The 14,082-nt window shown below is 38.5% G+C and overlaps 1 protein-coding gene across 5 annotated transcripts in view; it reads left to right on the forward strand.

Annotated features, from left to right (window-relative positions):
* Positions 1-14,082, forward strand: part of Mi-2 (chromodomain-helicase-DNA-binding protein Mi-2 homolog) — a 743,946-nt gene that overhangs the window by 197,238 nt on the left and 532,626 nt on the right. For all 5 annotated transcript variants that reach the window (XM_067141602.2, XM_067141598.2, XM_067141599.2 and 2 more), the window contains exon 5: positions 11,282-11,427. In XM_067141602.2, the coding sequence (XP_066997703.2) occupies positions 11,282-11,427 (146 nt within the window). The remainder of the gene's footprint in view (positions 1-11,281; positions 11,428-14,082) is intronic.

Raw genomic sequence — 14,082 nt, forward strand, 5'->3', positions numbered from 1 at the left:
AGGAACATGGACCATCTTTGAAGCTTTCTGAGGGAATTCTCTGGGATCTTATTACCAGGATGGAATAAGTGTACAAGAGGCTTATGATCGGTAATGATCAGGAAATGGTTGCCATAGAGATATTCATTGAAACGGCGAATACCAAAGATGATGGCTAAAGCTTCTTTCTCTATCTGTGAGTATCGACGTTGATGGTCATTAAGTGTTTTCGAAGCGAAGGCGATGGGGCGTTCTTGTCCATGACTATCCTTCTGGGAGAGAACGGCACCGACACCGTAGTCTGAAGCGTCAGTAGCTAGCGTGATGATCTTGTCTGGCTGAAAATGAGTGAGTTGTATAGCTTGAATTAAGGCGTTGTTGATTGTTTTCCATGCCTGTTGGCATTGCGGAGTCCACTGAAATTTAACACCTTTTTTACGTAGAGCGTTTAATGGAGCTGCCACTGTAGCGAAGCGTGGAATGAACTTATTATAATAGTTCGCTTTGCCTATGAAGGACTGAAGCTGCTTGAGGTTCTGAGGTGCTGGCATGTTTACTATCGCTGAGACATTCTGTGTACTAGGACGAATTCCATTCTTATCAAGTATATGTCCTAGGTAGTGAACTTGAGGCTGAAAGAAGGTACATTTAGCGAGATTCGCTCGTAGGCCATTGTCTTTCAATTTCTGGAGAAGTAGGCGTAGATTGGTTAGATGTTCCTGATGATCTTTTCCAGTAACAATAATATCATCCAGGTAGTTAGCACAACCGGGAATGGAGGCGGTGAGTTGAGCCAAATAGCGCTGAAAAATAGCTGCTGAGGATGAAACACCGAATGGGAACCGCTGGAGCTGGAGCAGTCCGAGAGGAGTGTTGAGTGTGAGAAATTTCTTAGATTCTTCGTCTAAAAGTAGCTGGAGATATGCTTCTTTAAGATCAACTCGAGAGAAGAATTGTCCACCAGAGAGACGACGGAATAAGTCTTCTGGACGTGGAATAGGAAAGATATCTGTGTCGAGTTGTGCGTTGACTGTAGATCGAAAATCGCCACAAAGTCGAACATTACCATCAGGTTTCTTGATTACCACGAGTGGAGTAGCCCATTGACTAGAAGTAACTGGTACAACAATTCCAGTTTGTATCCATCTTTCTAATTCTTTCGTGACCTGGTCTTGAAGTGCTAGGGGTACTGGACGTGCTTTGAGGAAGCGAGGCTTAGCTCCGGATTTCAGCTGTATGTGAGCTGTATAGTCTTTGGCTGTTCCGAGCTGAGAGTCGAAGACTTCAGGAAACTGCGCTAGGAGAGCGGTAACGTCAGAAGTAGGATGCAATGTAGATACGACGTTAATGTTGTCATGTATCTGGAAACCAAATAAGTTAAATAGATCCATGCCCATAATGTTGGATGCAGTGTAGTTGTTAACTACGAGAAGAGGAATGGCCTTCTGAATTCCTTTATAACTAGCCTGAAGCTTGATTTGACCTTTGATGTCAATTTTCTTCTTGTTAAATGTCACGAGCTGGATGTCAGCTGGAGAGCATGAAGGTGAACCTAAGTCGTGGTAGGTAGTCAGGTTAATAATAGAGACAGGTGATCCAGTATCTAATTGAAAATCGACAGATCGATCAGAGAATGAGAGAGGAATGATGATTTTGTGAGAATCCTTTGTGGGAAGAATAAGATTGATCTGATCAACTTCCATGTCTTGGCGGGGCTGTATATGCTTCCGGCGTGCTGCAGTAGTCTTAGCAGGGCGGAGCGAACTTTGACAGACAGTCTTAATGTGTCCAAGTTTATTACATCGTTCACAAGTAGCTTTGAAAAAACGACAGTCACGACGTTCATGATGCTTGAAACAACCTCGGCAGGAAGGCAGGAGTTTCGAGGTGCTTTTAGAATTGGGCTTCCGTGTAGCATTACGAGAGGGAACCTGGCGAGAATGCTTGGTGGAGAGCGCCTTATCCGTACGGTTCACTGGAGCAGAGGACTTGCGGGCCTGAGGCGAGACTTGTGCAACTGCGTGTGGAGAAGCTATGGCTGCGGCAGTCTTAGTAGTAAGCTCATAAACCGTAGCAATACGCTGGACGTCTTCTAAAGAAGGGTTACTCTGCTTGACAGCGTCAAAACGTATTTTGTCTTCAGGAGTATGTAAAATTATCATGTCCCGAATGAGAGAATCAGTGTAGGATGAACCACAACCGTCCTTGGAGCAGATGAACTGGCAGGGTTTAGCTAGACCACGCAATTCAGTTATCCATTCAGTATGTGTCTGATGGGGTTGCTTTCTGCTTTGAAAAAATTTATAGCGAGCAGCCACTATGTGAGGAGCTTTGGCATAGTGTTCCGTGAGACGGGCCAAGAGCTGTGTGAAGGGTACCTCAGATAAGTGTTCTTCCGTACTTAATTTACGTAGTAAGTCACACGTAGCATTGCCAACCGAACTAAGAAATAGTGCGCGGCGGCGTTGATCATCTGTGACAGAATGGCAGATGAAATGCTGTTGCAAGCGGGCTAAATAAACTGACCATTCTTCCTTAGCTGGATCAAAAGCAGAGAACGGAGGAATAGCTGATGGCTGTGTAGAGACAGAAAGAGCTTGAATAGCCTGAATTAATGCTGCCTGTTGTTGTTGCATAAACTGTTGTTGTTGCTGCTGTAAGGCTTGGAAGACCGTAGCTAGTTGTTCCGCAGTAGCCATTGCGAGATGCGTGCAAGAAATAGTAAGGTAAGCTGTGTGTCAGAACTGGTTGGAGTGTCGTTGGTGTTTAGCACGTCGCCGTAGAGTTGACAACTGGGCCTGTTGAATTGTAGTGGCGTGTGTACCTCGTCGCTATAGAGTTGGCGATTGGGGCTGATGACGTGTAGTTTGTTGCTTTTTTACCTCGTCGCTATAGAGTTGGCAACTGGGGTCGAAGAATTGTAGGTTGTTGCGTTTTTTACTTCGTCGCCATAGAGTTGGCAACTGGGGTCGAAGAATGGTAGTGGTGTGCTGTTTTACCTCGTCGCCATAGAGTTGTGTTGTAACCAAGGTTGAAGTTTACAAAACACAACTTTTATTGCTTCACTTTATGATATTTACACAAATAACTGAAATTTATTTTGAAGCAAAAAGGAATATTGAATCTTGAGAAAAGTCTGTCTTTATACAATATGTACAGGTTTACAGTCTTTATATACACTTCTATCTTGAAAAGATAGTCTTGGTGAATTGACACGTTGATAGTCGAGAACTATCTGGCACACTAACATGAATGTCTTTGAGAGTCCTTGTTTGTTGAAGTGCCTGAATTCCTAAAAAGCAAGTTCAATTGATTGAAGAAATTCCACCTAGCGAAACTAAGGGAGCTTGCATAAATTAGGGAATGAAAATGGCTTGTAAAAGAATTACGGAACATAGGCAGCGGAAACAGGTAAGGGAGCGGTGACCAGAGGTGAAACCTCGTACTGCCAGAAATTCAGTCCACCTGGTCGAAGCACATTTTCAAGAGGAGTAGCCTCCGTGCTCGACGTAGGGTGTATTCTGGAGCTGGACACCGGGGCAAGTGGGCAAGTGAGCAGGCAGGGAGCTCCTATTTATAGTACACTCGATGGTCAGGCACGCGCACTGAGGGCTGCGCGTCGAAGCTAGCAGAATGATACACAGGCGCGCGTGCAGCTGGCAGGCGGAGCGAGAAGGGAGCGCCGGACATACAACACAAACAGCAAAGCTTTTCCCCATTATTGAAAGTAACTTAAAGAAATATAGTCCCCTCAGCAAGCTTGAAATACATGATTTCATCTCCATTCTAAAATTAGTCGTTAATAATAACAGACATGCCAAGTCTCCCGATTTGAGCGGGAGAGTCCCAGTTTTTCATCGTTCCTCCCGATCGCCGGGTCCTATCTCCCGATTTTTAGAGCAATATCCGTAATTTTCGTATTATTTTAAACTCCCACGGAATTCCTCGTTCTATCGATATATGGCTGAGTATGGCTGGTCGATAGTAGTTCTAATAATGATACCTGATGATACCTCTTTGGTCTATAATACAGTCATTCTCTTTGCAAGCGTGTCAAGCGAGTAACATTCTCTTTCGAGTAACCTAACCTCAGAAGTATCACACCATAGTTGTTTTACCCGTAGAAGTGCTTGTGTTGTGCCTTAATATTTGTTTTGGCCAAAATGTCAAAAAAGAAATATGATGCAGTGTTTAAAAGTGCTTATAGGGAAGAGTTTCCGTGTTTGAGTGAATCCAGAAAGGGACCAACGTTCACATTCTGTACTATATGTAGGTGTGATTTTTCAGCTGCACATGGCAGGAAATGCGATATACTCAAGCATATGCAAACGAAAAAACATAAGGAGAGTGTCCAGTGTGTAGAAAGAAACCAGAAACTGAACTTTTCATGTAAAAACCAAGATGTAAATCCTGTTACGAATGCCGAGGCGTTATTTACGTCATTTATAGTAGAACATAACCTGCCTGTAAATTGTGCCGATCACGCTGGACCTTTGTTTCGCAAAATGTTTCCTGATTCGGAAATCGCTAAACGATATGGGTGTGCTAGAACAAAAACAGCAGCTATCATTACAGAAATGTGCATGGAAGAAAGGGCGAAAATTGTATCATATTTGCAGGTGAATGCATTTTCTGTCGCTACTGATGGTAGCAATAAAAGCGACTTGAAGATATATCCCATTGTTGTAACATTTTTTAGGCCTGAACTCAATGAAATTCAGAGTTGTCTACTCTCTGTGCCTAATTTAGAAGGGGATGCTACTGGAGCTAACATTGCCAATCTTTTGCTCTCAACTTTTCGGGAATTCTGCATTCCATTAAAAACTGCCTAGCTCTCGGTGCTGATAATGCTCCAGTAATGGTAGGATTAAAGAATGGTGTGGCAGGATGTTTGAAGCGGGAAAATAGTAACATAATCATCGTAGGCTGCTCTTGTCACCTAATTAATCTTGCTGCCAAGAAGGGTGTGGCGTGCTTGCCCGTAAGTGTAGATGAAAGTATAATTTATATATTTTATTATCTGGAAAGGAGTGCAAAGAGGAAAGAAAAGTTCAGAGAATTTCAGACTTTACACAACACAGAGATCAGGAAAATTCTGAAGCATGTGCCTACTCAATGGTTATCACTGAGAAGGTGTTTAGACAGGATTTTGCTTCAGTGGGACCCTTTGGTTACATTATTCAGGAGCGAAATTGTGAGTAAGGATTCTCAGATGGAAACTTTGAAGACTTACAAAATTCCTAAGCACAGTTTAAGTGCAGATGTGTCTTGTTTTTTCTGAAAACGTTAAGGATTGTCATAACATTTCACCTCGCTCCTCAGTTAAAAGGAAAACCCAGTCATCAGTTTCACTAAAAAAAAAAATGAAACTACTGATGACACTAAGAGAAATGCATTGTCACGTGAAGAACGACTTTTCACGTTTCTTTCATCAAATTTGCATGAATCTTTTTGCCTTTTTCTCTCAAGTTTTATGGATATCTTTGAAAATCCAAACGTAGCTCTTCAGTCAAGTATGCCGCACATCCACTTATTGAGGTCAGTTTTGGAGGAACTATTGAAGAATGTAATGGCAAGGTTTGTGAAACCAGACGTTATTAAAAGATCCTCCTCTCTCCTTGATGTAGATTATCATACTCCAGCAAATCAAAAGGATGATTGTGATTTGATGATAGGGAACTCTGCGTTTGTTTTAGTGAACACCTTGAAACCTGAGGAAAAGTGCATATTCTTTAAGTCTGTTAGAAAGTTTCTCTTCATCGTGTGACTACATGGTACACAAATTTCCACTCAAAGATGTTTTAATTAATGCAGAAGTTGCAAATATTTCTGCTAAATGTAAGGCATCATTTTCTAGCCTTAGATTTTTCATTAACAAATGTCCGAACATTTTGACTAGTGAAACGGAACATTTGGATAAAGAAACTGATGTTCTGCACTCCCAGTTCTGTAACTTTCAGCTCGAAGAAATAGACCTGGCAAAAGGAAGAATTGATGTTCAGTGGGCATTGGTAGGTCAGATGAAATCAGCTGATGGTGTACTTAAATATGACAGACTCTCTAAGGTGATGCTTGCTATTTTATCAATTCTACATAGCAATGCAGAATGTGAAAGGATTTTTAGCAGAGTCACAAAGACAAAAACACAGTTCAGATCCTTGCTGTCTGAACAAACTTTGGAGAAACTTTTAACTTTGAAATCAGTTCAGAAAGGCAAGTGCTTTGAGCAAAAATTTAGTTCCGAGTTTCTGAAGAGTCAGCTACTGGTGTGTTGCACAACAATTAGTTGTAATGTGATCACCATGTTGAAGGATGTGAAGTCACATGTTTCTACAGTTCAGGTATGTCCAGTATTTAGTATTCACATGTAAATGATGAAAAAAAATATATATGGACAAATAGAATTGTTAATGTATTGAATTATAATGAATTTGTACATGTTCTGCCATCAGTGATGTGTTGTAATACGTCGCGATTCGCTGCAAAATTTCTCCTGATTTTTCACTTCTGAAAGTTGGCATGTCTGTAATAACTTTTTCACTTTTTTCAAAACTATTTATCAACAAGACAGATTAGCAATGGGATCACCCTCTGGAATCTTAGTGGAGATTTATTCAGATTATCTGGAACACTCAAAAATCAACAAAAACAACTTTCCTAACATTCTTCTATGGGCCAGATACGTGGATGACACATTCATAATTATGAACGAAGAAATTAATAACGCGGCCCTTCAAGATCTTAACAGCATCGATCCCTGTATTAGATTTACACTTGAGTCTGAAACAAACAAAGTAATCAATTTTTTAGATTTGACTATTCATAGATACCCTTTCTCTTTATCTTACAAAATTTTCAGGAAACCCACACAAACTGCAACTACCATTCATCAAGACTCCACACATCCCCAAGCACATCAACGTGCTACCTAAAATAGTTTAGTCCATCGTGCCTTCACAATACCCATGTCAAAGAAAGACTTGAACAACGAACTTAGTACTATTCGTGCAATTGCCAAATTTAACGGTTACAATAAATCCTTTATAGAACAGATTATCAATAAATTCAGACACCTACCTACTTCTTACCTTCTTCTTAAAAAAATCTAAAAAAATCTTCTTCCACCTTTACTTTCAACAAAGATGTCTACAAAATCACCAATCTCTTCAGAAGGCATGACGTTAAAATTTCCCTCAGAACAAATAACAGGAATTCTGAAATTCTGCTCAATTCCCCATCAGTTAATATATCCAACACTTTTTCAAAGTCCGGAATCTACAGATTTACATGCAACGAATGCAACTCCTCGTACGTTGGGCAAATAGGCCGCAGGTTCACGACTAGATATTCAGAGCATGTCAACACTATAAGATATAATACGTTTTCAGCAATAGGTCAACACTCTCTGATACCAACCACAGGTTTACGGACATTGAACACTATTTAGAGATCCTTCAGATGGCCACTAAAGGGCCTCTCATGAATATAATTGAAAATTGTTTTGTCCATTTTGATCAGTACTTTAATCCTAACTTCAACTGAAATGAAATTTCGGAGAAGCCTAATATCCTTTTCGATTTCTTAATTAACTTGTTTAAAAATATCACATTTCCAAACACTAGCGCAATCTTTCAAGCCATGTGCAATACGCATCCCCGTCACTTACCCCCACTACTTCATCCCTCTGCCCCAACTTAGTCCTACTCCCCAGCTTCAGCTCCTCCTTCCCCCCTCCCCTCCCCTCACTCTCCCTTTCCCTCCATTACTCAGCCTCTATTATTGCTCTTTTCAGTAGCCCAGCTCCTCTCCTTTCAACAAATGTACCATCACGCTGCTCAAGGTGAGTGCGCCTCTTTTCCCTTGTCTTTCTCTTGTCTATGTACATTTATAACATGCCTAATTTGGCTTTCAATCTTTTCTTCAGGTCTCCACGTTTCCATATCGAACTGGGAATCATAACGTTGATTCAAATTATGATATTCGCATGACCACATTGTTGGCTTCGGAACCACCTGAATTAAGCCTGTTAATTACCACAACTTACAAGAACAAGGTTTATTCTTCCCACTGATAACACGTTACCTTATGATCTATGCACCTCAACCTGGGGTATTCTCTTGTGTATAAGACTCAACAACTGGGATACCTTCTCAAATTTTATACTTTGAGGTCAGACGTACCTCATCATTTTAACTTGTTGTAATCTAACATTGACATTATAGGTGCTGTCATGTGTTTTACTCGTATATGGTCATACACACCATACTCTCATCAGTTTGTTACATTTAAAATTTTTCTTATTAGATGCAGTCAAGTGTTTTATAAGATACACCTGATGTTCTATACACCTCAATCTGGACTATTTTCTTGTATATTAAACCTTAACAACCGGGTTACCTTCTCTGATTTGCTTTCAACATTTTAACATTTTACAATTCAACTTTTAACATTTGTCATTGTATTTACTGTCATGTGTTTTATATTTTAACTAGTCATAATTTAACATTTGTCTTGTAGGTGCTATCATGTGTTTTATATTGTTGTTTGACAAGTTGTGTTTTTCTCAATTGATTCATTGGCTGATGATGATGCGCAATGAGCGTCGAAACTAGTACCAATCTTCTTTAAACGAGATGTGATATATACTCGCATCAATAAATATTCATTGTATTGAAAAGGTGGACCCTTAACATTTCCATTTTACTGTTTTTCGAGTAGCCTCATGTTAAAGTCACGGGAGTTCCTGACCACTCTAGCACACAAATATTGTTATTGCTGCCAAGCTGGAGGCTCAGACAGAGCACTGGCTTTTGGAGCCCAAGTTGGCAGGTTTGATCCTGGCTCAGTCAAGTGGTGTTCGAAGGTGCTCAAGACATGTCCGCCTCACATATTATTTTCATCATCATCATCGTTACTGAGGGATTTCTTCACTTTCTTTCAAGTGCGGACAGGAACCAACTACAGTATTTCTAAAATATTCCATCACTGTTTGGAAACTGTTTGTGGAGGTCACGAAGAATTCTCCAGTATTTTGTAGTACAAGTCACTTTTCATCATGCCATTAACTGGCACTAGTGTCTTGACTCTTCATGTCTGAAACATCTCCAAAATATCTTCCTCACATTGTGTTTTTATAGTTTGTTGCAAATGTGTCAAATTTATTGGCCCATTCTTTGCTAGGTTTACATATTGAACAATCTGTCTCTGCACTTCAACAAAGGCACTCTCATAAGTGTGTTCAGTTATCTGATCCTGCTAACTTCACGTCCACAAAAGACTTTTCCTATGCATTTCTCTTCTTTGGAATTGAATTTACTTCTTCTGAGGAGTGGTCATCATTTGGCATAGATTTTTGTTGTTCCTGTCACAGTTTCCCTTTTTTCTTGGGGGAAATTTAGCTGATCTATTTGTGCTGCTGCATAATTTGACTTCTAGTATATACTGTACCAAAATTTAGTAGCTATCTCTCTTTGTGTTGTGGGAGTGTTCTGCAATTGCACTATGCTTCCCGGGAGTCTTACGTAATGAAGGCAGATATTACGAATCTCGCAAGATATTGTGTGTTGAAAATACGATTGCATTCGACCATGCCTCGAATTACTCCTTGTTTACGTCCATTGCTCTTTCATCTCTCACTAAGTACAGTGGCATGCTAGTTCTGTGACTGTTCAGTTCGCCAGTTGGTCGGTCCTTGGTGGTACAGAGGTTCCTTTCACCCTAACATTCTTTTTACAGTCTCGATCAAAAAGTCGCTAGCCCTTGAACAGTCAACACACATTCCAATCTGAATTTGCCCTATTATTTTTTAATTTGAAGCACTATCATATTCTCCCCTAAAATTCATCTTGTCCTGTCGGTGATGTGAGACTCGTGTGATGACTGTATTCGACTAACTGACATGCACGCTGTCGTCTGTCAGCTGTGATAAACAAACACTAGTGCTTCATCGTCCAAGTAGAATTGTAATACATATTAGCCTCAAAATTCTTCAAAAGTATAGCACATGCAAATAAACACACTTTTAATCTAAAATCATCATCATCATCATCATCATCATGGTTTGGATGTTTAAGACATAAAAATCACCCAAATATGCAGGCAAATATGCTCTTAAAAATAGCCAAATATTACCCCTAAAATGAAAAATATTACTAAATATTTATGAACTCCCAACGAATGATTTTTGCCATTAGTTCTTTTTTATTATTAAAGATAAAATTCATTATAGAATCTTATTGCAAAATTTCAGTTAATTTTCTTACTAGTTACTTACTTCCCCTAGTCCCTATCATAAATTCCTTATCAATCATTAAACTGTGATCAGTACCAAAGATACACAATGTTGACAGATAGCACACCACTGCTCCTGTAAACCAATGAAAATCTTATTAGTTAATGAAATTAAGAATGCTGTGCGCACAAAATATTTAATTGAAGTAGAACATAGAAAAAAATGCATACCTTTTATTCCCCATTTATGCCAGCATTTTTTTATCTAGCAGTGTCGCTGTACTGCTGTACATTTAGATGCTTCATAACACCTACTTTAATTGTGTAGACATTGCAGAAGAGGATTTTTCCTTCGGTAGAGAATCATTCCTCCCCAAACTCTTTAACATAATTTCTTAATTTAACACTTTCACCACACTTTCTTCAAGTATTCTTACATCAGCTTTATCACTGTTAATATAACTACGAAATCTTGAAATTATCTCTGTTAAAATTTTTAAGAAAGGTGAGCGGAGAAAAAATTTAGATGCTTCCTGAAGTGATTATGAGCCACAAGTGCTAAGACTTTAATAAAGTTGTTTTGTTTTTCAAGGATAATAATGTTGCCATATGTTTTCTTTTTTAGTTAGTTTATACATTTATTACTCAAAATTAGTTTTGGTAGACTGAAGAACCTAACAGAAAAAAAAAAAAAAAAAAAAAAAAAAAAAAAAAAAAAAAAAAAAAAAAAAAAAAAAAAAAAAGGGCCTTCCACAACTAAAATGACCAAAATAATAACAATGGCAAAACATGCATAAGGCTGAATACAGTATGTTCAGAATTGTCAAATTCATATTTAACTCCAACAAATAGCCAAAGCAGAAGACTGAGAAAAAAAAAAATTCCTTAACCCTAATCATCATCATCTCCTTTTGTATTAATGATGATGGTAATTGGCTAAATTTATTTATTTTGATAAATGATAATTTCATGTTGAAAATCCCACCTCCTGCATGAAATACTTTTTATGATTTGACCATTGGAAAAATAATTGCTATTAATTTTCATCTACATTTCAATTTTATTATTTCAGGAATGCCTACTGTTGAAGAAGTCTGTGAAACATTTGCTTTGACAGATGTTGATGTGGAATACTCAGATGCCGATTTTCAAAATTTAACGACTTACAAATTATTTCAACAACATGTACGCCCTTTGTTAGCAAAGGAAAATCCCAAGGTAAATAATATCTTTTTGTGTGTGTGTGTGTGTGTGTGTGTGTGTGTGTGTGTGCATGCGTGCGTGTGCGTGCGCGCGCGCGCAGTAAAACCTGTTTGAGGTGGCCACCAGTTCTTCCAAAATAATGCCTATTAATTGAATGAAATTTTGAAATTAGGATTGAAATCAATTTCATCACATGATTAGTTTACAGTAGGCCTTATTATTATTAATATTATTATTAATGAAATTTTGAAATTAGGATTGAAATCTATTTCATCACATGATTAGTGTACAGTAGGCCTACAGTACACAAAAAATAGAATACATTAGAACTGGCTGGTTTACACCGTATTTAATTTATGTAAACTACAGTGAAACAACTGAACAATGACAATACAGTACTATAGCATGTATATAGAGTGGGCTGTTTTAAATGTATTCTAGAGTAACATTTTATTAATTCACTTGATTTACATTCAAATCTTCTATATATTTCCACATCTCTTTTTTAACAGCATGCTTTTCAAAGGAGAAACGTAGACAACTGGAAGATGTGACAGCAATGCCAAGAGCAAAATTGGGCCGATGACCTTAGATGTTAGGCCCCTTTAAACAACAAGCAAGCAAGAGCAGAATTTGAAGGAGACCATAAAGTGGTGGTAACCAGATTAAGGCTTGGTAAAATAATGTTAATAGAAAAAAGAGAAAATTAAAGGGATGGAAGGATCTGAAGAAAGGAATTCCCAAAGATGACATGAACAGTGTGTAAGAGGAATGGACATGTTTCAGAAATGGTTTTGTAACATGTGCAGTAAATACCTGTGGAAGACTATCAGGGAGGAAAAAGGAAAAGGAGACTCTTGGTGGAACAGCAGGGTAAAGGAAGCAGTTAAAGAGAAACAAATGGCTTGGAGGAAATGGATAGGCAGCAATAGTACAGAGAATTGGCAGAAATATAAAGAAAACAAAAAGGTATGAAAGAAAGTAGTACAAGAAGAGAAATGGATGAGCTGGGAAAGTTTCACAGAAACTATACAGGCGGATATAAAGGGAAGCAAAAAGGTTCTGTATGGTTTGGTGAAGAATAGTTTATGAAATAGGGAAGATACAAAATTTGTAAAAACTGAAGCAGGGCAGATATTGATGCAAAGAGATGACATACTAAAAAGATAGGAAGAATACTTCTCAGAATTGTTAAATATTAAATACATTGAACTGGTAGATGAGAAGGAACAAGAAGAAACAATGGGGAAAGAATAAGAAAAGGAGATATCGATGTTAGAATTAGAGGAAGCCATACTAAAGATGAAGAGCGGTAAAGCAGCAAGAGTGGATGAGGTAAGTACGGAAATGATAAAAGCAGCAGGACCAATAGGGCTATAGTGGCTGTATAGATTATTTAGAATAATCTTGAGGAAGCAAGAGATCCCAGAAGAGTGGGGAAAGGGTTTAATTATCCGGAAACTTAAAAAAAAGTGATAAAAAGGAATGTAATAACTACAGAGGGATCACCCTTATTGGCCATGTAGCTAAGATATTTTAGAGAGTATTGGAAGGAAAACTGAGGAGGAAGCTAGAAGGAGAAATGGAAGAACAGTATGGTTTTAGAGAAGACAGATAAACGTTTGACCTGATCTTTACATAAGACATATGATGGAGAAAAGATGGGAGTTTGGTAAAGACATAGTGGTGACATTTATTGCCATTGGGAAAGCTTATGACAGTGTTCCCAGACAGTTCGTATGGGACACATTAAGGAAGAAACAAGTTAACAGAGTGGAAGTGCAAATGATAAAAGCGTTGTACAAAAATTGTGTTAGTAGTGTGAAGACTAGTATAGGAAAAACAAAATGGTTTAAAGTTGAAGCTGGTCTCTGACAGGGAAGTGTACTATCGCCCATATTAATCATCGTAGTCATGGATGAAATTCATAAGAACATTAAACAGAGATTGGGAAGACAGGCAACAAAAACCATGTTGTTTCCAGATGATATAGTGATTATGGGGTGAAGATAAAATGAAAGTGCAAAAACAAGTAGATGTATGGAATCAAGAGATAGCAAAATTTAGGGTGAAAGTAAGCACAGAGAATAATAAAACAATAGCGATGACAAGGGGAAAGATAAAACTGAATGGTAAAATTCTGGAAGTGGTTAAAAGTTTCAAGTACTTGGGAAGTGTGATCACAGAAAATGGGAAGATAACCAAGGAAATTGGGGAAAGAATACAACAAGCAATCGGCTTCTACTAGAGTGTAAGGGGTATTTTATGGAGCCAAGATGTCCCGAAGAAATGTAAGAAAGTATTATATTCAACCTATTATGAACCCATACTAACTTATACAGCTGGATCGTGGACTACAACAAAATGAGAAGAGAGTAGAATACAGGCAGTGGAGATGAAATTCCTAAGAGGTATCGAGGGCAAGATCAGAATGGATAGAATTAGAAATGAAGAGATAAGGAAAAGGACAGGAATTATGAAACTTCAAGACAGGATAGAAACAACAAATCTAAAGTAGTATGGGCATATGATGAGATTGGGAGAAGAGAGAGTGCCAAAAGAAGGCTTTTTCAGAGAAGTTAACAGGAAAGAGACCATGCGGAAGACCCCAAAAGAGGTGGAGAGATACAGTGTGGGAGTGCATAGAGAAGAGGGGAGGAAAACCAGATG

This window comes from Anabrus simplex, chromosome 2, assembly GCF_040414725.1.
Source record: "Anabrus simplex isolate iqAnaSimp1 chromosome 2, ASM4041472v1, whole genome shotgun sequence".
Lineage (NCBI taxonomy): Eukaryota > Metazoa > Arthropoda > Insecta > Orthoptera > Tettigoniidae > Anabrus > Anabrus simplex.